Source organism: Lithobates pipiens, unplaced genomic scaffold, assembly GCF_037356315.1.
Source record: "Lithobates pipiens isolate NorthernLeopardFrog02 unplaced genomic scaffold, aLitPip1_a1.2 Scaffold_13, whole genome shotgun sequence".
NCBI classification, from domain to species: Eukaryota; Metazoa; Chordata; class Amphibia; order Anura; family Ranidae; genus Lithobates; species Lithobates pipiens.
The window spans coordinates 295,577,216-295,600,233 of NW_027507718.1; the positions used below are offsets into that span (position 1 = coordinate 295,577,216).

General features: G+C 40.5%; 1 protein-coding gene across 1 annotated transcript in view; it reads right to left on the reverse strand.

The window, feature by feature from the left end:
- PRSS12 (serine protease 12) overlaps positions 1–23,018 on the reverse strand; it is a 272,750-nt gene that overhangs the window by 183,133 nt on the left and 66,599 nt on the right. Inside the window, exon 4 of the mRNA XM_077476813.1 lies at positions 5,995–6,151. Coding sequence (XP_077332939.1) covers positions 5,995–6,151 — 157 coding nt within the window. The remainder of the gene's footprint in view (positions 1–5,994; positions 6,152–23,018) is intronic.

Consider the following 23,018-nt stretch of genomic DNA (forward strand, 5'->3'; position numbering starts at 1 on the left):
CTACTTAAAATTCTTTAAAAAAATAAAAAAAAAATAATTGGCAAAAAAATACATTTTTACTCACCTCTAAATACCGGTTGCTAGGGGGTCCCTTGTAGTCTGCCTTCTTCATTGCCCGGGCTGGTGACATCACTTCCCCTCGCGCCGCACATTCACCTGGGACCTGTCATGTGTCCCAGGTGACTGTACGGCGTATCACGGCGCCCTGCGCCGCTCGCGCATGCGCAGTGGGTGCCCGGCTGTGAAGCCACAGCCGGGTGCCCACAGTATGCATGACGGCGCCGCGAGCGGAGCGGGGAGCGAGGGGGGGGCTTCGTTCCCCCGCATCGCTGGACCCTGGGGCAGGTAAGTTTCCGATTATTAAAAGCCAGCAGCTGCAGTATTTGTAGCTGCTGACTTTTAATTTTTTTTTTTTAGGGGGTACCCCACTTTAACTGCAATACATTTTGTGCTGTCACCCTTCTAGAGAACTTACCCCTTTAAGCAAGATCACCAGGTATTTCTTATATAAGGAAACTTTTTTTATATTTATATATATATATATATATATATATATATATAAACTATGCAGTATGTTTATCAAGGCATGTATTCGTATTATGCAAAATTTTTATTTTTTACTTTTGTTTAATTTGATGCAAAAAATACTAAAACCATGCTTAAGTGATATTTAATTTTGTGGATTAAATTTGCTTGGGAGAAAATTATTACAAGTTAAAATAAATGAGCCTAAAATGACTCATTCATCTTAGTGAACTGAGTCTATTGTGTACAGTTCAGCGTTGTTTTCAGTCTTCTTTGTGTGTTGACAGCAAAGGTGATGTATTTAGCAATGAAGCTGACTGGTTTTTGTTTTAGGATATAAGTGGAAGAGAGGCTTGCATTTCAGCACAAAAAAACAGAAGCAGTGAATCTTCCACAGACAACGGGTTTTCAAATTATCCATGACAGGCATAATAGGTTCATGATTTACAAACAGAACTAAAAACAGTAAGAATGAGAATGTGAAAATATAAAAGTGTTTTCTATGTTTATTTTATTATCTGAAAACCCATCTTGGTATATAACATTATGTACTGCATGAAGGTATGGTAATGTAATTCAGATAGATGGTCCCTCATACTCATACTAGTACACAATAAGTAATGACTGAACACAAGCACGTAGTATTTGCAGTTGCTATGTTTAATTTAGTTTTTATTTCCCATTCTTTGACAAGTCTTATTCTTTTACATGAAAACACATCTTCATGAATTATTGCTCATCCCTTACTGTTATGTTGTAGATCTGATGAATCAGCACTCTGAAATAATACATGAATAATGACCCATTTTCACATACTCATTTCTTATACATGGAACATGCAAAATGGTTTGGAAACATTGCAAAAAAAGATGCATGCAATGTGATCTGAAAAAATAAAAAATGTTTGTGTTATTTTACAAATTTTGATGCTTGCTAAATCTTTTGGATCCCAACTTGGCAAAACAAACCTCTATGCCAGTTTTTCCTTTCTACCAGCTGCATAAAATGGTCCCAGTGACCCCCAGGAACCCAGGTTTTAGTAATAATGAGAATCTGTTTTCTTCTGGACACACATCTAAAAATCAAAATTACCTTAGGCTTCCTTAAAGGAAAATGTCCTAAAGTGTGCTTCTTGGGGCTGATGGAAGAGCTTCGTAATACCACCTGTGAGAGTATTTAATTTTTATGGCAAAAAAAAAAATCTAATTATGTGGGGAAGACCCCTTCCTCCTACCTTATCTGAGAGGAAAAAATTTGTCAATTTGGTGCTCCCTCTTAACCAGCTTACATAGAGTCTCCCTAAAGAGTTTTGATATGATTTGGGGCCCTTGGTCCTGTTCCAATGTGAATGTAAAAACTGCCAGTAGGTTTGGGTGTTGATTTTGAGACCATCTTCAACCCGAAAAGGCCCAACTAGGTCATCTTTAATAATACAAGCCTATATCACAGGGATGTGCAATTAACGGACCTCCAGCTGTTGCAAAACGACAAGTCCCATAATGCCTCTGCCTCTGGGTGTCATGCTTGTGGCTGTCTTATAATGCCTCATGGGACTTGTAGTTCTGTAACAACTGGAGGTCCACTAATTGCATATCCCTGCTATATCAGTATCCGACCTTGCTGGCGTCTGAGTCAAAGTGGAGCTCTGTGCCCAAAGTGCCCCTGTGCCCATCAAGTGTCACTCTCATCTCATCAGTCAAAACTTTAAAATCATATATTTTCTTTTAGACATATTTATATTTTCTTGGGATTAAAATGTTTAAAACTCAGCTATAAGAATGTTTTCAAATTCTAAAATATATAAGGCCATTTATTGTCATTCCCAGGAGAATATCTTGAAATTCTTTTTTGCTTTGTATCAGCCGTACTTCAATATGTCTACTTTTTATTTCTGGTATCAAATAATTTGTCTTATATTCTGTACATGTAATTTATTTTAACATAAAATAAAAACTTTTGAACGAGAAAATCTGTTTTCAGATATTTCTTGGCCCAGTCTTGAGGTTTCAAGGCATGTATCTTGAGGTGGTTGGGGTTCAGCCTTCCTTACCTTGGCCATGTCTCTGAGCACTGAACACCTTGGACTTCTGGGCACTCCAGGTAGGTTGCAGTTCTGGAATACGAGGACAACTGGAGGATAATGGGTTCCTGCCAGCTTCATATTTGATCCATTTCTCAAATCTTGGCAGGTAATTTGCACCTTTTTTTCCAACATGTTTCTTGCATCCCTGGTGACTATTTGCAACAAAACATTTGATGGTTCTGTGATCACGCCCCTATATCTTAGCAATTTCAAGAGTGCTGCATCCCTCTGAAAGACTTTTTACAATTTTTGATTTTTCATAGTCAGTTAAATCTCTTTTTTGGTCCATTTTGCTTGAGGAAAAGAAGCTGCCTAATAATTATGCACATCTTGATATAGGGTGGTGATCTCTTTAAGCCACACCTTTCCTCATTACACAAATACACATGATTTGACATCACCATCAACATCACCTGATATGATTAAATCCAATAAGCATTCAAGTTTATACAGCTTGGAGTTGGACAATATGCATAAAAATGATGATTAATTCAAAATACGCACTTGCCTAATAATTGTGCACACAGTTTAATAGTGCATTTTAAAAGTTAAACATGGAAAAGCAAAAGGTTTGCTTAACTACATAAACCATGAGGCCAAACACAGATAAGATCACTCTTTGTAAAAAGCCAGAACACATACAGTACATCAAGAGTCCCCACCTACAGACTATCCCTCTCTGATGAGTTTTACCCTTACATGCTTAATCGTAAAGCTGGGTAAACACTGTGAGGTTTTTTTTTTTTTTTGATGAACCAGAGGGCTGGACAAAAAAAAAACCTTGCAAATTCCTGTATCCATACAAGCAATGTGGATGCAGGAGTCATCCCTGCTATTTTATTGTATTCTGACAGCGGGGACTTTGTCATTGGCAGTGGCTGATCGAATGCAGGTTTTTCCAGCAAGACTGCTCAACAGAATCTGATCTAACAATTGTCTTTTGCCAAACCGTGTGGGCTACACACAGATCAGAAGTTGTCAGGTTCCCCTTGAACCAGTCAATTTTCAAACCGTGTGTACCCAGCTTAAAGCGGAGGTTCACACAAAAATGGAACCTCCGCTTTTCGGAACACCCCCCCTTCGGGTGTCACATGTGGCACCTTTCAGGGGGGAAGGGGTGCAGATACCTGTATAATACAGGTATTTGCACCCAATTCCGGGAATAGACTCCCATGGGAGTCACGCCCCTTTCCATCCCTCCCCCCGCTGTCTCCTGGGAAACACACAGGTCCCAGGAGATAGCGGGGACCAGTTAGTACACACAGCGCAACCCATGCATGCACAGTAGGGAACCGGGAAGTGAAGCCGCAACGCTTCACTTCCTAATTCCCTCATTGAGGATAGCGGTGGCAGCTGCCGAGAGCCGAGCGACTGGCTGCCGACATCACTGGATCCTGGGACAGGTAAGTGTCCATTTATTAAAAGCAGCTGCAGTATTTATAGCTGCTGGCTTTTAATATATATATTTTTTTTTTGGTGGACCTCCTCTTTAAAGATGGAGGTGGCTAGGGCAGAGCATATTCTTATACGAACAATAATTAAAAATAAGCAATAAATGCACCCTACACCACATGAGACCTCTTCCTAGTTAAGATATAGTAAAATATGGTAAACCTAGGTTTACTTAAAGTGGTATTAGACCTAGGTTTTCTTAACCCCTTCACGCCTAAGTATAAAACTACTTTGTGCATCCAAGTGGATTTTACCTTGTTTCTTTCAGGACAAATTGGGCTTTCTTTTGGTGGTATATTGTAAAGGATATCTCCTGATTTATTTATTTTTAAGGAAAAATATCTCCTGATTAATTTTTAAGGAAAACTGGCCCAAAATGTAGCTGTATATTTCTTGTTACTACCATAACCTACCACCAAAAAACAACCCAAAATAAATTCTCCTGCACCTAATGATCATAGCAATACCACATATGTGTATGTCAGTTGTTGTTTGTAACCGTAGTACATAATAGTGCGGCATGTTTTGCTTCTTTTATTTTTTCCTCCTAACTAAAGATTTTTTAAAAACTGCCAAAATATACTGACCCTGACCTTTACCCCTGACATTGACCTTTACCCCTTTCTTGACCCAAACACTAACCCTGGCACTGACCTAGATCAAACCTTGATGTAGGTATTTTTTCTTTATTGTTTATAAAAAAAGTATTTATTTATTAATTTATTTTTTTACACATTTTTTTTTCCTCTCTGCAAGGTAAGAGAAAGATACATTTTATCTTTCCTCTCCATTAGCAAAGAGAGAAAAACACAGGGGCGGGCTTCACAGTGACTGATCACTGTGGTAGCCAATCAGAGGCTACCACATTGATCAGGTGACCCAGAATCTGGTGGTCCAGGTCACGATCCTTAGTCTGGAGCCCAGGGCTCTCAGTGAGACCCCAATCTCTGTGCTGGGAGCGGGAGATACGCATATATGCGGTCCCAGGGAACAAAAAGAAAAATCCAGTGCACCCAGTGCAGTGGGGTCGCATATATGTGTTACATTGGTGGGAAGGGGTTAAAGAGATATTAAACCTAGGTTTACTTAAAGAGGTGTTAAACCCAAAGCCAAAAAATTTACATATTGCAGCTTCCTAATAGTTTCACCTGATGATCTGGCCAATAACACACTCCCTGTATTTGGGGACCTACACTCTGGTTGAAGGAGCAACAGAGACACCTTGGGATAGCAGCATTGTTAATATGGAGGAAGGGTAGTGTTAGATGCACTATTAGATTTAGATACACTAACAAATTGAAGCCAACATCCAGCTTAGAATTTTTAAGCAGTTACAGCAAAAGTTTCTGTTTCCCTTTTGGGATAAAGGTTTTTAATACTGTACATAAATAAAAGTTGATCAGTGTAAGCACCTATTCCAGTGTATAATTGTTTGTCTCAACCCGTTAACTACTACATCCACAGGACAGCTTGCCTTTTAAAAAACAACAGACATGCTGGCCAGGTCAATAGGTGATAATATTCTCTCTCTCTGCCCTGTGTAAATTCCAGCAGTACTAAACCTATGAAGACCCATTATTGTCCATAGAGTAAAATACTTCTGGATCTGATATTAGCAGACGAAGGCATCAAACATGCATACTTAAATATAATATTATGTAAGAATTTCCCCTGACTGGATATCCAGTTTAATGTGATGGAATAATGACCTTTCTCAGCAATGAACTTTTGTTTCCGGCACATCTGCAAGCTTTTTAGTGGAATTTATGTAAGCTTTCTAAGGCCACAATTAAGAACACAGATATTGTTTTAACATTTAGCTCCTTTGTATAAACATCATTATGGGCTGGCTTTGAGGCAGATATTTTTTTGTAATCCAAACTTTCTAAATTCCAGCTTTGACAAAACACTATGACATAATAGAATATCCTCACCCAAATCCTAGCTGCCTGCAGACAACTTCAGCATCAGCATCATCCCACTGGTCATCACACACTGTCCCCCACTGGCCAGCATGAAGCACTTCAATCCGTCCTTCAAAAGCTGAGCTTCCACCAACGAGCCGAGTGGGGATGAAGGCAGAGTCTGGGACTACAACAAGATCAAATGACACATAATGAACGTGTTTTCAGGTTTCATAATTCAGTAATATATTTATAACTAAAACTAAACAATGGTGCGCTTTCCTATGCACCAAAAGGCCACTTAACTAAAACTTAACCTTTATTGTAAACCATAAATGTTATGTAAATGACCATAACAGGTATACCTATAGAATGAGGTCAATGCTAATATATATATGAAACAACGTTCTATCTCTATGTGGTAATATTAACATCTACCAAGTTTAAATGGTGAAACTTCTGTTTATATACAGTGGTGTGAAAAAGTGTTTGCCCCCTTCCTCATTTCCTGTTCCTTTGCATGTTTGTCACACTTAAGTGTTTCGGAACATCAAACCAATTTAAACAATAGTCAAGGACAACACAAGTAAACACAAAATGCAATTTGTAAATGAAGGTGTTTATTATTAAAGGTGAAAAAAAATCCAAACCATCATGGCCCTGTGTGAAAAAGTGATTGCCCCCTAAACCTAATAACTGGTTGGGCCACTCTTAGCAGCAAAAACTGCAACCAAGCGTTTGCGATAACGTGCAATGAGGCTTTTACAGCGTCCTGGAGGAATTTTGGCCCACTCATCTTTGCAGAATTGTCCTAATTCAGTTACATTAGAGGGTTTTCGAGCATGAACGGCCTTTTTAAGGTCATACCACAACATCTCAATAGGATTCAGGTCTGGACTTTGGCTAGGCCACTCCAAAGTCTTCATTTTGTTTTTCTTCAGCCATTCGGTGGTGGATTTGCTGGTGTGTTTAGGATCATTGTCCTGCTGCAGAACCCAAGTTCGTTTCAGCTTGAGTACACGAACAGATGGTCGGACATTCTCCTTCAGGATCTCTTGGTAGACAGCAGAATTCATAGTTCCTTTTATCACGGCAAGTCTTCCAGGTCCTGAAGCAGCAAAACAGCCCCAGACCATCACACTACCACCACCATATTTTACTGTTGGTATAATGTTCTTTTTATGAAATGCAGTGTTCCTTCTACGCCAGATATACTTGGACACACACCTTCCAAAGAGTTCCACTTTTGTCTCATCGGTCCACAGAATGTTGTCCCAAAAGTCTTGGGGATCATTAAGATGTGTTGTGGAGAAATTGAGACGAGCTTTGATGTTCTTTTTGCTCAGCAGTGGTTTTCTCCTTGGAACTCTGCCATGCAGGCCATTTTTGCCCAGTCTTTTTCTGATGGTGGAGGCATGAACGCTGACCTTAACTGAGGCAAGTGAGGCCTGCAGTTCCTTGGACGTTGTTGTGGGGTCTTTTGTGACCTCTTGGATGAGTCGTCGCTGCGCTCTTGGGGTAATTTTGGGCGGCCGGCAACTCCTGGGAAGGTTCACCACTGTTCCATGTCTTCGCCATTTGTGGATAATGGCTCTCACTGTGGTTCGCTGGATTCCCAAAGCTTTGGAAATGGCTTTATAACCCTTTCCAGACTGATAGATCTCAATTACTTTCTTTCTCAATTGTTCCTGAATTTCTTTGGGTCTCGGCATGATGTGAAGCTTTTAAGGATCTTCTGGTGGACCTTACTGTGTCAAGCAGCTCCTATTTAAGTGATGCCTTGATTGTGAACAGGTGTGGCAATAATCAGGCCTGGGTGTGGCTAGAGAAATTGAACTCAGGTGTGGACAACCACAGTTATAGTATGTTTTAACAAGGGGGGCAATCACTTTTTCACACAGGGCCATGATGGTTTGGATTTTTTTTCACCTTTAATAATAAACACCTTCATTTACAAATTGCATTTTGTGTTAACTTGTGTTGTCCTTGACTATTGTTTAAATTGGTTTGATGTTCCGAAACACTTACGTGTGACAAACATGCAAAGGAACAGGAAATGAGGAAGGGGGCAAACACTTTTTCACACCACTGTATACATATAGACAATATGAGGGTTATAATCTCCTCCTACATTCAATTTAAGGCTCCAGGCTGTGTAAAGGATATGTAAATTCAAGGTCTACTCACCAACACTAACTGGTATTAAGAGATGAGGGTATATCTTTCTCTCCTCCCATCTATTGGCCACATAGAGAAATGAGATGAACAGAAAAAGAGAAAGTATGCTAGTAAATACTGTCTTACTGAAGATATGGGCTATCTGTTTTCTGCCCTATGAAGTTATCTATCTCTAAGGTATGTAATACAGACACACTTAGGCTAGGTTCACATTGCTGCGATGCGGGAACGCCGCGAATCCGCGGCGTTTTCCCGCATCGCATACCTCCCGCCGGCAGTTCACACTGCCCTATGCGGACGGCTGGGGGTGTCAATGTTATGTTAATGACACCCCCAGATCCGTCGGCATATCGCAGTGCGATCTGCCGACTCGCACAGGAATCGGATCGCATGGTGTGAACCCCCATGCGATCCGATTCCGTTGCGGACCCAAAAAAGGGTCCCGTGCGAGTTTGCTGCGGGACCGCTGCGAGTTCAGCCATACTATCTGTATGGCTGAACTCGCATCGCTACGGAGATCGGATGTGATTTGCTGTGCGAATCACATCCGGTTCTCCCCCCCGCAGCGGTGTGAACCCAGCCTTATCAACGTGGACACAAATAACCACCAATGGAGACAGTAACAGAATTGTGACAGTCTTGGTTGCTAATTTTCTTAATTTTTCTTTGATTGATTTTTTTTACCTACGACGAAGCTCTATTTGAAGAGTGAAACATGTTAGGTTTGGCTGATTTGTACATGAGTGGTTATTTGGGTCCACATGGATGTGTGTACCTGTATTACATATCTGAGAGATAGATAACGTCATATGTGGGAGACAGATAGCCCATATCTTCAGTAAGACAGTATTTACTAGCATACTTTCTCTTTTCCTGTTCATCTCCTATCTATATGTGGCCAATAGATGGGAGGAGATATACCCCCATCTCTTGGTGTTGGGGAATAGACCTTGAATTTACATAGCCTGGAGCCTTATATTGAATGTAGGAGGAGATTATAACCCTCATATTCTCTATATGTATATATCAAGAGAAGTTTCACCATTTAAACTTGGTAGATGTTAATATTACCACATAGAAATAGAACGTTGATTCATATATAATGGGATTGAGCTCATCCTATGGGTATACCTGCTATGATCACTTACATATCATTTATGATTTACAATAAAGGTTACGTTTTAGTTAAGTGGCCTTTTGGTGCATAAGGAAGCGCACCCTTGTCTAGTTCTAGTTTATTTTTGCCACAGTTAAGTGTTATCAATATCACAGGCTTTTTTATATAAGGAATACATTAAAGTATATGTAAACCCACAATTTCATGTACGCTTTAACATGTCAATGTGATTTCAAAAGTAACTTTTAGGGCCAGTTCACACTACTTGCAGTGCATGTGCATTTTTATTCTGCATCAAAAAAAAACATAGAAAATAGGTTATATGGGTTTCAATGGCATAGTTCACATCAGTGCGTTGCATTCCAGTGCTTTTCAGTTCCAGAAAAAAAAAGCACAACATTCCGCTTTTTTCCTGCACAGAACTGTACTGGAATGCGGTAAAAAGCATAATAGAGTGTTAAAAACACGTAAGCAAAAACACATCCAGGACGATCGGGAGGACATTTTTGTGGTGTGACCTGCGCTTAATGTTTTTAAATCTCTGCCTTTCATTCAAATAATACCTAGTGATCCTTCCATGAAGGTTCTTTTTCTGACACTTTCAGTCATAACGGAGTCATCCCTGAGTCACAACACTGATGATCAGTGCTCTAATTTCCTGCCCCGGTCTCCCTTCCAAGGCAATGCCGCTGATCGGCACTCCTCGTCACGCACTCTGTCAGTGTGAGGTGAGGAAAGCTGATTCACAGCACTTCAGTATTTACATATGACTGGCTGTGATTGAACACAGCCGATCACATAGTTAAAGGACACACAGCGGCCATGATCGCCATGCTGCGTGCTCCCACGGGTGCATGTCAGTGGCCGTTCTGGGGCGCCGTCATATGATGTCCACCCAGAGCGAGAGCCACACCATCCCTCCATCATTTGATGGTGGGCGGGCGGCAAGTGGTTAAGGAACACCCCATAGTAGAGTATCTGCTACAGGGTGACCCTTCAGTACAAAATCACAAATATATGCGTGATTCTGCACTTCCACTCTAGATGTTAACCCCTTCCCAGCCAGTGTTATTAGTTCAGTGACACTGGGTAAAGTGAGTACTGTAATAGTATCACTGATTCCCACAAAATGTAAAAGTGTCAGTTAGTGTCCGACTGTTCGCTGCAAAATCGCAGTCCCGCTATAAGTCGCTGATAGTCACCATTATTAATATAAAAAAAAAAATTCCAGTATGTCTTCCATACTTTGTAGATGATATAGCTTCAAATCAATCAATATAGGCTTATTGGGATTGGTTTTACCAACAAAACGTAGCAAAATACATATTGGCTTAAATTTATGAAGAAATTTGAATGTTATCATTTTTTATTGGATATGTTTTATAGTAAAAAATATATATATTTATCAAAATGGTTGTTTTTTTTTTGTTTATAGCGCAAAAAATAAAAAATGCAGTGGTAATCAAAAACACCTAAAGAAAGCTCTATTTGTGAGAAAAAAAAAATAATTTTTTTTGGGGTACAGCATTGCATGGCCGCACAATTGTCAGTTAAAATAATGCAGTGCCATATCGCAAAAAATTGCCTGATCATGAAGGGGGTAAATCTTCATTAACTTTTTTGCTCTTCAAGCCGTTTTAGTTCACATCTATGTTTCTACTTTATCCTTTCTAATTTTTCTCCTGCATGTAATACCTTTCCTTCTTCCTACCCCACCCACTTTTTTTAATACAGGTTTATGTTCATAATATGTAACGCCTACATTCCAATAGCTGTATAGCTGTCCTTCGCAAGAACACCTTGACCGTGACCAAGATAAATCATAGATGTCTTCAGATAAATGTCTGTAATCACTTTAAGTATAGAATTATCTACCTAGCTTTATTGCTACTTTTTGATCATACTGTTTGCATACTGGCTTAGCCTGGGTTTCCACTATTGCGACTTGAAAGTCATGCAATTTTGCCATGATTTTGATGCGGCTTGAAGCAATGCTTGTGCATTTTTGAGGTCTGTGAACCTGAAGTCGCATCATAGTGGGGCCAAAATAGTGCAGGGACTACTTTGAAGTTGCTCAGATATGAATGGTTCTCATTGGAAATCATGGGGTATGACTTGTCATACGACTTTGCCCAAGTCGCAGGACAAGGAAACAAATCCCTTACTGTCATTGTATTCCTGTAGTTTGTTAAAATCTGCAAACATCAGGGCTTTTTTTCAGCTGGAACTTGGTGGAACTCAGTTCCACCACCTCTGGCTCAGGCCCTCTGCTCCCTGCTCACCACCATCACTTGTAAACACAGAAGTCCAGCTTCTGTGTTTACAAGAGACAGCTTGTCTCCCAAAGGTTCCTACAGATCTGATATTCTGAGCAGCTCCCACTGATTGCAGGATGGTGAAAAGGGAGAGATGCAGGTGTTCAGGGTGCAGTTCAGACGCCGACACCCCCACTGGATGATCTCCCTGCAAGTGAGAAAGACAGGGCAAACTGCAGTGTGAGGGAAAGTACTAGAGATGGCAGGGTGCTTTAGCTTAACACATGGATTGCATGCAGAGGTCAGAGCTGAAGAGGGGTGAAAGTGAGATGTGGATGGGGGATGCAGAGGTAAGCAGATGTGGAAGAAGGCCAAACTCTGCAGTCTGTGTAGCTCCCCCCTGAACTCTGCACTCTGTAGGTAGTGTATCACCAAATTCTGCATGTAGCGCAAACTTGCACTCTGCACTCTTTGTTTAACCCCCCCCCCCCCAACTCTGCCCTCTGTACGTAATGCACTCCTGGTATTTAATGCCCCTTTAAGACCCTCTCATTGTGTAACTTGACCCCACCCACTATCTGATGGAGGGTGTGGGTGGGGGAGAGGGGGATTTGGGGGGTCGTGGTTGAGTTCCTGCACCAATTTTCAGAGAAAAAATGCCTGGCAAACATCATTAAACGTTTCCCTAGTGTTTTCCATGACTCTCTCCTCCATATTCCAGAATACTGTTGCCATTACATTTCCAAAGAATCAGACTTTGCCTTCCTTGTGTAAATGTGGCCTAACGTGTTTCTATTGTTTTGACTTTTGTTGACTGCAGGATGTGTGAATATTTTTCATTTTAATGTTAAAATGCTGTATGTCACAGGCAGGTTTCTAGATTGTTTTCAGGGCCCTATGACAGCTTCATGAGCTGTCAGTGGTCAGCAGCTGCAGGTTAGAATGACATCAACTCACAAGTCAAAATACTGTATCTCAATTTGGAAGAGAAGGTCATTAAAGGAGCATTTCAGTGGCATAAGATCTGGTGAAATTCCTGAGACATTTTCCAAACCCGAATACTTTCCAAACTATCTTTGCACTGCTGAATATAACATGTGAGACAAATAAGTTTTTTTGTTTTTTTTTAAGTTATTAAAAATGTAGTACAGCTACAATTTCTGCTGCTGCCACTGACCCAGTCACCCAGTTGACAAAAAGCAGCAGGAAAATTAGCAGGTGATTCACTGGTGGACACATACCAGTAATCTGGTCAGCTCAGCAGGTAAAATTAGCAGGTGATTCACTGGTGGACACATACCAGTAATCTGGTCAGCTCAGCAGGTGAAAATACTGCATGGCAGTACTTCACCCTTACACATAAGACAAAGGTGATAAGAAGCAATGATTGGCCCTGTTTCTGGTGGGCATGGCGAGGACTCTAGAAAAGAGGACATGAAATAGTGACATCACTAGGATTGGCCGGCCGGCTGATGTCAAAGGGTTATCTCAGCCCCTAGCTCTGCATTCTTTGCATCGAAAAGAGACTGACAACAAGTTATTGCTGTGAGATAAGGTACTTACAATTAGAATTTAAAAAAAAATTGACACATTGGGGGATATTTATGAAAGGTAAATCCACTTTGCACTGCAAGTACACTTGAAAGTGCAGTCCCTCTAAATCTAAGGGGTAAATCTGAAATGAGGGGAAGCTCTGCTGATTTTATCATCCAATCATGTGCAAGCCAAAATGCTGTTTTTTATTTTCCTTGCATGTCCCCTCAGATCTACAGTGACTGTACTTTCAAGTGCACTTGCAGTGCAAAGTGTATTTTCCTTTAGAAAATAACCCCCCCCCCCCCCCCCAGTGTCTCACCTGCTAACCTAGCACAGAGCAAGCTTAGTTATCTGCGTCCATGGAAGTGACTAAATCATTTTTGCTTTTGACTTCATTCATTGCAGAGGAGATTGAGGAATATATGTTCCTCATTCTCCTCCCTTTCGCCATCGTGAAGTCCTCCAATGTGGTCCAAGACTCCCGGAAAGAGCATAAGAGCCCAGGAGTGACAGAAGTAGGAAAGGGTAAAGCCTACAGAGGGGAACCATACTGTCCGTGCTGTAAAAGTGATTGGGTGGCTATAGAGCCACCCTGTTTACTTTTACGTTACAGCCAGAAGGCGACTGAACAAAATGAGCACAAGCTTATGGCTGCTGTCATGAGCTTGTGCTTAATGTTTCACTCTCTGGATGTACTACATACAGTGCACTGAACACTGAACACAGTACAGTGTTCCACAGCGCTCACACCCTCAGCCTGGGACAAAGGTTCACCTTCCAGCATGCCACTGATCCTAGAGTGCCCCAGCAGAAGCCCTGACCTGAAACCTATTGAACATCCCTGGAGAGACATGAAAAGGGCTGTCCACAGATGGTCCCCATCCAACCTAAATGAGCTTGAGAGGATTTGCAAAGAAGAATGGCAAAAAATCTCCCAATCCAGGTGCGCAAAGCTTGTCGTGTCATATCCAAAAACACTCAAACCTGTAATTGCTGCCAAAGGTTCTTCAACAAAGTACCGACTAAAGTATCTGAATGGGATATTTCAGTTTTTTCTTTTTAACAAATTCACAGAGATTTCAAAAAATCTGTTTTTACTCATGGGGTACCAATTGTACAATAATGAGGGAAAAATGATTTAAACAACTGTAGTATCAGGCTACAAAAAAACAAAATTGAAAAAAGTGAAAAGGGGGTCTGAAAACTTTATGTATTTACAGTGTTACCTTTCAAGCCTCATGAAAAAAATCCTTTCCCAACTGAATATATATATATATATATATATATATATATATATATATATATATATATATATATATATATATATATATATACATATACATATATATATATATATATATATACATATATATAAAACTTATTTTTTGCATAAACTTATGGCTGGGGCAAGCTGGCCTACACAAGCTCCCCCCCACACACACACACACACCCCACCACAACAAACCCCCACATAGATTTTAGGGGACATGATGTGGTAAAGCCTCAAGTGATTAATCCATTGTACCATTCCGTAATATTCAAAATGTATATGAAAAAAAATAGACCCATATATTTTTGCTGTTTTTTATTTATTTTTCTATATTCATCGATTTTGTTTTTTATATTCAATGTTGTTTTAGATAACAAAAAAGCAACAGTGTCTGTGGCATAGGGCAGCACAGCAGGGCCAACTGCTCAGGGTGTAGAGTCATTGTAATAACACAATAGAAAAAAATAATAAAAATGTCAAAGAGCATTATGATAACAGGCGTTCTAGTGGGTTCCCCATGGAAATAGAACAAGAATGCACTTTGGAGAGAATATAGCCAGAAGGTTTAACTGACAGATAAGCCCTGACTGTAAGTATAGGACCAAAGATGAGAGTAGATCTCCCTGCAGAAATCAGGGAGTAAAAAAAAAAACACGGGGGAATTAAAAGACGACTCCAATCAAAACAATAAAAAATATTTCAGTGAACATGCACCTTAATACAAAGGTATGGCACAAAAGGTGCAGGACAAGGGCACAGTCATCACAACTGTGTGAACAATAAAAAGATAGTTGCAAAAAACACAACAGTCTCACTGCTGTATTGGCCTATGGTCCTCCCGAAAAAAAAATGATTATTATACATTTTTGTTACTTGAAATGATGAAATTATCAAAATCTTACATAGTGTTTTGCTTTCAAGAACATTGTACACCAAACCTTTCTAAAACCTTTAAATACTACAATATGTGAAGAAGTCATTTTTGTTTTTTTGTGTGTGTCTGATGCACACTAAAAAAAGTTATAAAATGTTGGGAAATTCTCAAGCCATAAAAATGTACTGTATGACATCCTTCCCAATCCTCTTGCCATTTATCAGAACAAAAACTGGTAGTAGAGAGACATAAGAGGTCCACAGCAGGGAGCTAGGAGGGCACTAACTGTAATCGTTCTATTTGATGCTACAAAAGAGGCAACATCAGACTAGGAGGATGAGAACCCTTTAGTCTTCTTTTGATATGTTACTTAATGGCACAAACCTGCTGCTCTGGTTTTAATGTACAGATCTTGAATTATAAATGAGATCGCTGCTGCAGCTCTTGTAATGGACACAGCTGCATTCCCCTCACAAGGCTTAATTGATCTGTTTGATGCACAAGGAAATCGCCTACTGGGACAAAATGTCTTTCTTCTTCTCAGCCTTTTGACAGTGTTGTGTGTCATCCTCTTTGACTGTTTATAGCTATATTGTGTGTTTCAAAAAGGATAGATGTAATCTGGCGTTAAAGAAACAGCATAAAAGTTCTGCCCTAAGGTCTACGAATGTAAAATTAAAACACAAACACCAAGTGCCAAGACATTTTGTAACCATTTACAAGTCAAGAACCTGGCACACATTTTTATATTTCGTATTGTACAAAGACTACAAAGATAATAAATGGAGTACTGTGAATACTGTTACTTTTTATCTCTTGGTTGTGAAGGATTTGTTGATGAAAGGCCCCCCTCTTGATGAAGAGCCACCTTTCTAATTACAGCCTTCTGACAAAGGTTAAGACAGAGATAGACATTTGATAATAAAAACATTAACTCCTATGTATGTGTTTATTATAGTTATTTTGGCCATACTTCTCTTGTAAATCACAGGAGTGCACTTAGTTCTGCACTCCTCCGGCCCAGATTCAGCTGACAGCGGGTTTAAGTCTGCTGTCAGCTGATGTCGCAGAGCCTCTCCAGGCTCTGCAGGGGTCCCAATAATAATGTTGTGATTTGCTTAGGTGCCTGACCGGCAGCTAGCTCAGCCTTTCAGTGTACTGACGAGGGCCTGAGCCAGCCGCCCCACACCATCTGGTACTCGAATGAGTGCTGGAGGAGCAGAGCACAGACCGCAGACTGGCCTGTGCTCAGAGCGTACCAGAGAACCCAAGCAATCAGCGGTCTTTGATTGCTCAGGCCTTGGTGTAGAACTGGCAAGTGGCAGCTGCAGCTCGAATGAATGCTGCAGCCACCTGGGTGAGTGTGTACTTTTTTTGTTTTTTTTTGGATCCTGCACTTCAATAAAAAAAAAAATTGTACATTGATAGATTAAGTTTAAATTTACATGGCATAATCTTCTTATAGAAGGTACAGTCATGCTAAGCTTGGAAGGGGAGGAAATAGATAACAAGGAACAAGCTGACAAGAGGAGAGTGTAGGCAAGTGCAGTTTGTTTCCTCCATTGCAGGTGGCACTCAACTGCAGGAGCTCTGCAGCTGGTTCCGTTATGGTTTCCTGGATTACTGGGAAAGTGATCCGGTTGGATGCAGTTGCCCCATGTGACTCTGGCAGCCATTTTGGGTCAGGCAAAACCTATTTAAGGCCCCGGATGCCAAGATTTGCACATTTTACGTGAGTGGGCAGTTCAGGGAACAATACCCTTTCTGTTAGGGACAGTACTAGCAGTAGGGAAAGGTTCCTGATGAGGAGGGAAAGCGTACAGTCGCAGCTCTTCTGGACATCATCCTGATTGGGCACAAGATGGCTAGGCCACATTATGCTCCTCTCTACAGATGCTGTCATTCTGGCTGGAACCTGCCCTGTTCACATTTTTGTAACCATGAATGCTCCTGGTTGGGCAGTCCTCCCACTGGGATTTCTGTGAACTGTTGCAGAGGGATTCCGAGGAGGACTGAAAATGCTGGCGGTGTGGTTGCTATGGACACCTATCAAAGAAATGTGGGAATTCTGGATTCAGGAACTCACCCCGACCATCGTTAAACTACTAACACCTGGAGCAGAGGGACAACCCCAGAGACAGATAACTGAAAGTCCTAACAATGCTGAAGGGGTGGTTTCTCCAACCAAGCCCAGTGGTCTCTGCCCTAATAAACAAGCAAGAGGTCCCATAGTTGATTGACACTGGGTCAGATGTCACAGTCATTGAATATGGCTTCTATGTACAAAGGTTTAGAGCCTGGGAACAGCTGGACTCCTGTTGGCCATCTCTCTGAGAGACAAATAATCTACCTATACTGGTCAAAGGCATCACCTTGGTGAAGATTCAAATCAAGGACTAGGTGCTAGAATGGGTTGGGGTAGTTTTGACCTGTGGCCCAGTTAATCCCAAAGTGCCCATAGTGCTGGGCATGAACATTTTGACAGACCTGGACTTGCCCCACCTACTGGCCAGATATGAACATTCAACCCAGCAGCCCTTTGGCTGCGGCCTGGGAGAAGTATGGCTCAGAGTACTTCAAGCTTACAAGGTCCAATGCAGAGCTACCAAGAGACAACCGGAGAAAGTAGGGGTGGTTTCAAATTCTTCTTTTCTTTCGAACTGGCCGGTGGCTACTAGCACGTCCTCGTACAGGACCAAGACAGGGAGAAGACCACATTTTTTACACCCCTGGGACTGTTCGAGTTTAATTGCATGACTTTTGGCCTCAGTAACACTTCCTTTCCCTTCCAGCGCCTACTAGTAAGATGTCCTGCGGATTTCAATTTTGAGGCATACTGATTTACTGTACCTCAATGACCTTATCGTATTCTCCAAGACATTTGAGGAACATGTGAAACATTTGGACCGGGTGTCAATCAAGAACGCCAAGCACACTAGAGGGAGCAAGCTGGAGCCCAAGTGCACCCTGCCCCAGGTGGTGGGGAAGCCTTTCCCACCTACCCCAGTCTATAGCCTGGTCTCTGAGGGGCCTGATCCCATCAAAAAGAGACTGCATCGAAAAATGCTGACACATTGAGTACTGGGTGGTGACTGTCCCAGGGGGCCCACCAATAACCAAGGCATTTGACGCTATGGATCTTCCCCCAATTCATGCACTGGTGATGTCACCGGCTGCTTCTAAAGTAAATATCTCCTAAACGGTGCACGTTTAGGAGATATTTATTGTACCTATAGGTAAGCTTTATTATAGGCTTACCTATAGGTAAAAATCAACAAAGAGAGTTTACTCCCACTTTAAGAAGTCCCCAAACCTTCTTTGCGTCAAAATTTTTTGGGTGAATGGAAAACAGGCCTGCACTGATGCAATAAACCCATGAGCAATCTACCTATCTGCATATATGCATGCTTTGGATCACATATGGAATTGTACACTTATTGAACTACACAAATCCATCAGTGATGAAAGTCCCTATTGTCATCCAAAAATAACCACCTCAAATGTTGACTAATATATATGCGGCCTTTGCCCCATACACAAAGCTAAAATAAGTCAACATATAACTCTCCATGTTTGTAAAGAAAGTGAGGGGGGGAGGCACCAACTTAATAAATCCTGCTGGTTTCAGTGTATTCAGTGTATTCTATGTAAGGTTTCAAACTTACAGGTCTATGGGGTAGAGTTGCCCATCAAAGATAATAACGTCCTGGGGTGCTCTGATGCCGCTCTGCGGGCACTGGTATCAATCCCTCGGCAGTGAGGGTGTTGATTCCAGTCACAGGCTTCTGTGCAGTGTCCACTAAACAGGAAGCTCCACACTGACCAGTCTGGAACACGGAATCGAAAGCAGAAGTAACATCCCCACGGCAGGGCGGGCATCCAGGCTGAGGATTTGCAATGATTGCAGGTAAAGGCTCACGGTTTCTACTGGCCACTAGGAATTGGCGCTATCCCCCCCCTACTTTCTTAACAAACTTGTTTGCAGAGGCACTGGACACTCTCCGAGGATGGCTGCCTCCTTTTTATATTAGATCTTACTATTGATCTGAAAATATTTTGCTATTGAAGCTACTACTATACTTTTTATTAAAACAATGGGCATCACTCTATTTGGAGCACCGGAATTCTTCCCATTATATAACTCCAGTCTCCAACCCTATTACAAGATAACTGAATATTATGGAAAATAGACTGGGTGAGTGTGACCCCATCTTAATGGTTACTGCAACAAAGAAAATTGAACAGAGCACTCGTGAGGTAAAATCTTTCTACTGTAGTCTCTAAAACCTAGAAGAAGAAGAAGCTATGCATGCACCAGTACCCAACCAACATAAAAGTATGCATTACATCTGGCCATTAAAGTATATCTATATACCTTTTTTTTTTTTGTTATGGTTTTGGATAGAATGGTGAATTTTTTGACTCCCTGTCAATTTGTACTTTTAATCATTGTCACCAAGAAAGAAAGTAAGGGGAAATAAAACATTTTTGAGCTGTCCTAAGAACAAGGGACAAAGATAAATTTTCCAATAAGAACACCTGTTCTGGGGACAACTGTCTAAGTGGGAAATTTAGATGTTTTTCCTCAACTTTCTGCTGTGTTTCTGGTACAGGAAGTGAAGAAAAATATCCTTAATTGTACAGAGAAAGCATTAAAAAATATCCTAGCAGGGCTTTTATCCCTTCAGCACACATTACCGTTGATGAAATGCCTAGTTAAAAACGTAGGTAGATTCAGAGAAAAGGGATGCTGAAGTTACACATAAACCTTGACTTTGATTACTTAATTACTTGGTATACTTAATTACTAAAGTCATCTAATAGGCAGCTCCCTTAAGCAATAGGCTGTCTGGGACTCTCACCCTCATTGGTTGAGACAGCAGAGAAGCACCATTGGCTCCTGCTGCTGTCAATTAGCCAATGAGGAGAGAGATGAGGTGGGGCCGGACCACTGTTTTGTATCTGAAACAAGGCACTGTGGTTTGAGTGCCCAAAAATGGAGGGAGGGACTAGGAGTGCTGAAGAGGGGCCCGAGAAGAGGAGGATCTGGGCTGCTCTGTGCAAAAACAGGTAAGTATAACATGTTTGTTATATTTAACAAATAAACAAGACTTTAGTATCACTTTAATTGAAGGAACTGAGAGAAGGTACATATTTTATCTTTAGGCAGCATGTGGCAATGTTAACCACTTATAAGGTGATCTTGTGCATGGAAATCAACAATAAAAAACCAAGGTAGTGAAAAATATAGATTTAAATGCACAGTCCCATGATAGGATCAGCAATATAAACGTATAGGTGAAAACACAATAGTTCAGTGCAAAGATGTGCACATAAATTTGGTGGTGACTTGAAAAATGAGTGCTGACATCAGGTCACTGTCGGGGTCGGCAGTGGCACCCATTGTCATATGTTTTTATGATTCATTTTATTTTGGCTTTTAACATACAATTCCAATAAATACTACACTATGGAGAATTCATCCGAGCTTTATTTACTACAGCTACATCTGGATGGTGCGAGTTGCTGAACAGCCTTTCCCACAACAGATGGCGGATCTACAATGAGTGCGTGTTTGCTGCTGTAATGGGAGCCAGCTTTTCTGGTGAGTGTCCATTTCCGTGCCGTGGATGATTCTGGAGCGCTGTACTGGATCACCTCTTCATTTTTCAAGTCACCACCAAATTTTTGTGCACATCTTTGCACTGAACTATTGTGTTTTCACCTATAAGTTTAATGTTTGATGTTTAATACCTTCCCAGCCAGTGTCATTTGTGCAGTGACAGTGCATATTTTTAGCACTGATCACTGTATTAGTGTCACTGGTCCCCAAAAAGTGTCAAAAGTGTCCGAGTGTCCACCGCAATATCACAGTCCCACAATAAGATCACTGCCATTACTAGTACAAATAAATAAATAAATCCCATAGTTTGTAGACGCTATAACTTTTGCACAACCCAATAAATATATGCTTATTGGGAATTTTTTACCAAAAATATGTAGCAGAATACGTATTGGCCTAAATTGATGAAGCAATTTGATTTTTTTTTCTTATTTGTTATTGGATATGTTTTATAACAGAAAATTTGAAAAAAATTATTTTCGAAATTGTCGGTCTTCTATTTTATATATTATGATCAAATCCCACCAAAAGAAAGCTCTATTTGTGGGAAAAAAAGACATACATTTTATTTGGGAACAGCGTCGCACAACCAGGCAATTGTTACTTAAAGTATCGCAGTGCTGTATCGCAAAAAATTGCCTGGTCATGAAGGGGGTAAATCTTTTCGAGGTCAAGTAGTTAAAGAAACCACATTGGGATTTGTCCACTGTAAGCATAAGGATTTAGTTTAGTGGGCCAACAAATAGATGGGGCACATCAAGCAATGTTTTCAAAAGGAAATCAGTAAAAAAGAAAAGTAGCAGAATGGTTAACTATACATGCATACATGTTAACTCATACCCAATTCACAATGCAGTAGAAACTCACTTCGATAACCAATAAGACACTCTACTGGATAACGAATAATGGAAAAATAAAAGCTGCAGTATGCATTCACTTAAAAACAATGCTAAGCAATAATTTTGCATAGAATTAGTCTTTAAGCAATTTTCTATCACCATATGCTAGCTAGAGTCTGTACTTTTTTTTTTTTTTACCAAACTCTATTTTATTACTATCCTCAGAAAAAACAACTAATGCTTAACAGCGGCATTGAATTACTGCAATCTTAACAACATATCTAAATCAATGGGGTCTATAAGTATAAGCCAAAGAGAAAAGCAAAACTAAGGATAGCCAAACATATCTCAGTCCAAGCCAAATGCATCAGAGGGTAATAACAAGCACTTCCAACCAAAAGGATTTTCAATTTTGTTGTGAGTGCCAAACTTTCCTTAAGCGTTAAATGCATGATTAGTTCTATTTCATGGTGACTGAATTTCACAGATGATTTCGATAAGTTTCAGTGAGGTTAAGCAGATATGTCCCCACCTGTCGTTCTTGGTGAGGTAACTGCTCATCCTAATAATTGTATATTCCCACCCTAAGTCTTGAAGATATTAACCAGAGAGCTACAATCATATAGGAGCAGTCAGCAATATCATTGACCACAAATATGCACCACTTTATCAGAGCTTGGCCGCTTGTACACAAATATGTACTTAACATGTAAGTCAGTACAGAAATTCATTAAAAATGTGAAATTTTCAATTTGCTGTTCTACTCAATGTACATTGTTTTGGTGTAAGCATATTACCTGCTGCTTAATTTGTTTCTCCCAAGCAAAAAAACAAAACACTTCAATGGCAAAAGCACATTTATTTAGGTGTGAACTTAAAGTGTATGTTTAAATAAAAATACATGCTGAACATTACACTATGGGTTTTATTTACTAAAAGTGGAGAGTAAAAAATGTGGTGCAGCTGTGCATAGAAACCAATCAGCTTCTAACTTTAGTTCAGTTCTGCTACGGACGATACATCGATGACATAGTCATCATTTTGAATGGATAAAGATTGCTGGTAGAATCCTTTGTCTCATACTGCAACTCCAACCAGCTTGGCCTCTCCTTCACACATGTCTGTGACTCAGACAGATTAGCCTTTCTGGACCTTTAGCTATGCCACACAGAAACTACAATATATGCCATGAACTACACCAAACCTACATCGGCAACTCCTATCTTCATTTTCAGAGCTGCCATCATCCAAGGTGGACAGCCAACATACCGAAGAGCCAAATTTGTAGACTTCGACATAACTGCACGTGCAAGGAGGACTATATTCTTCAGGGTACCCTTTTCAAACTAAAATTTGAGGAAA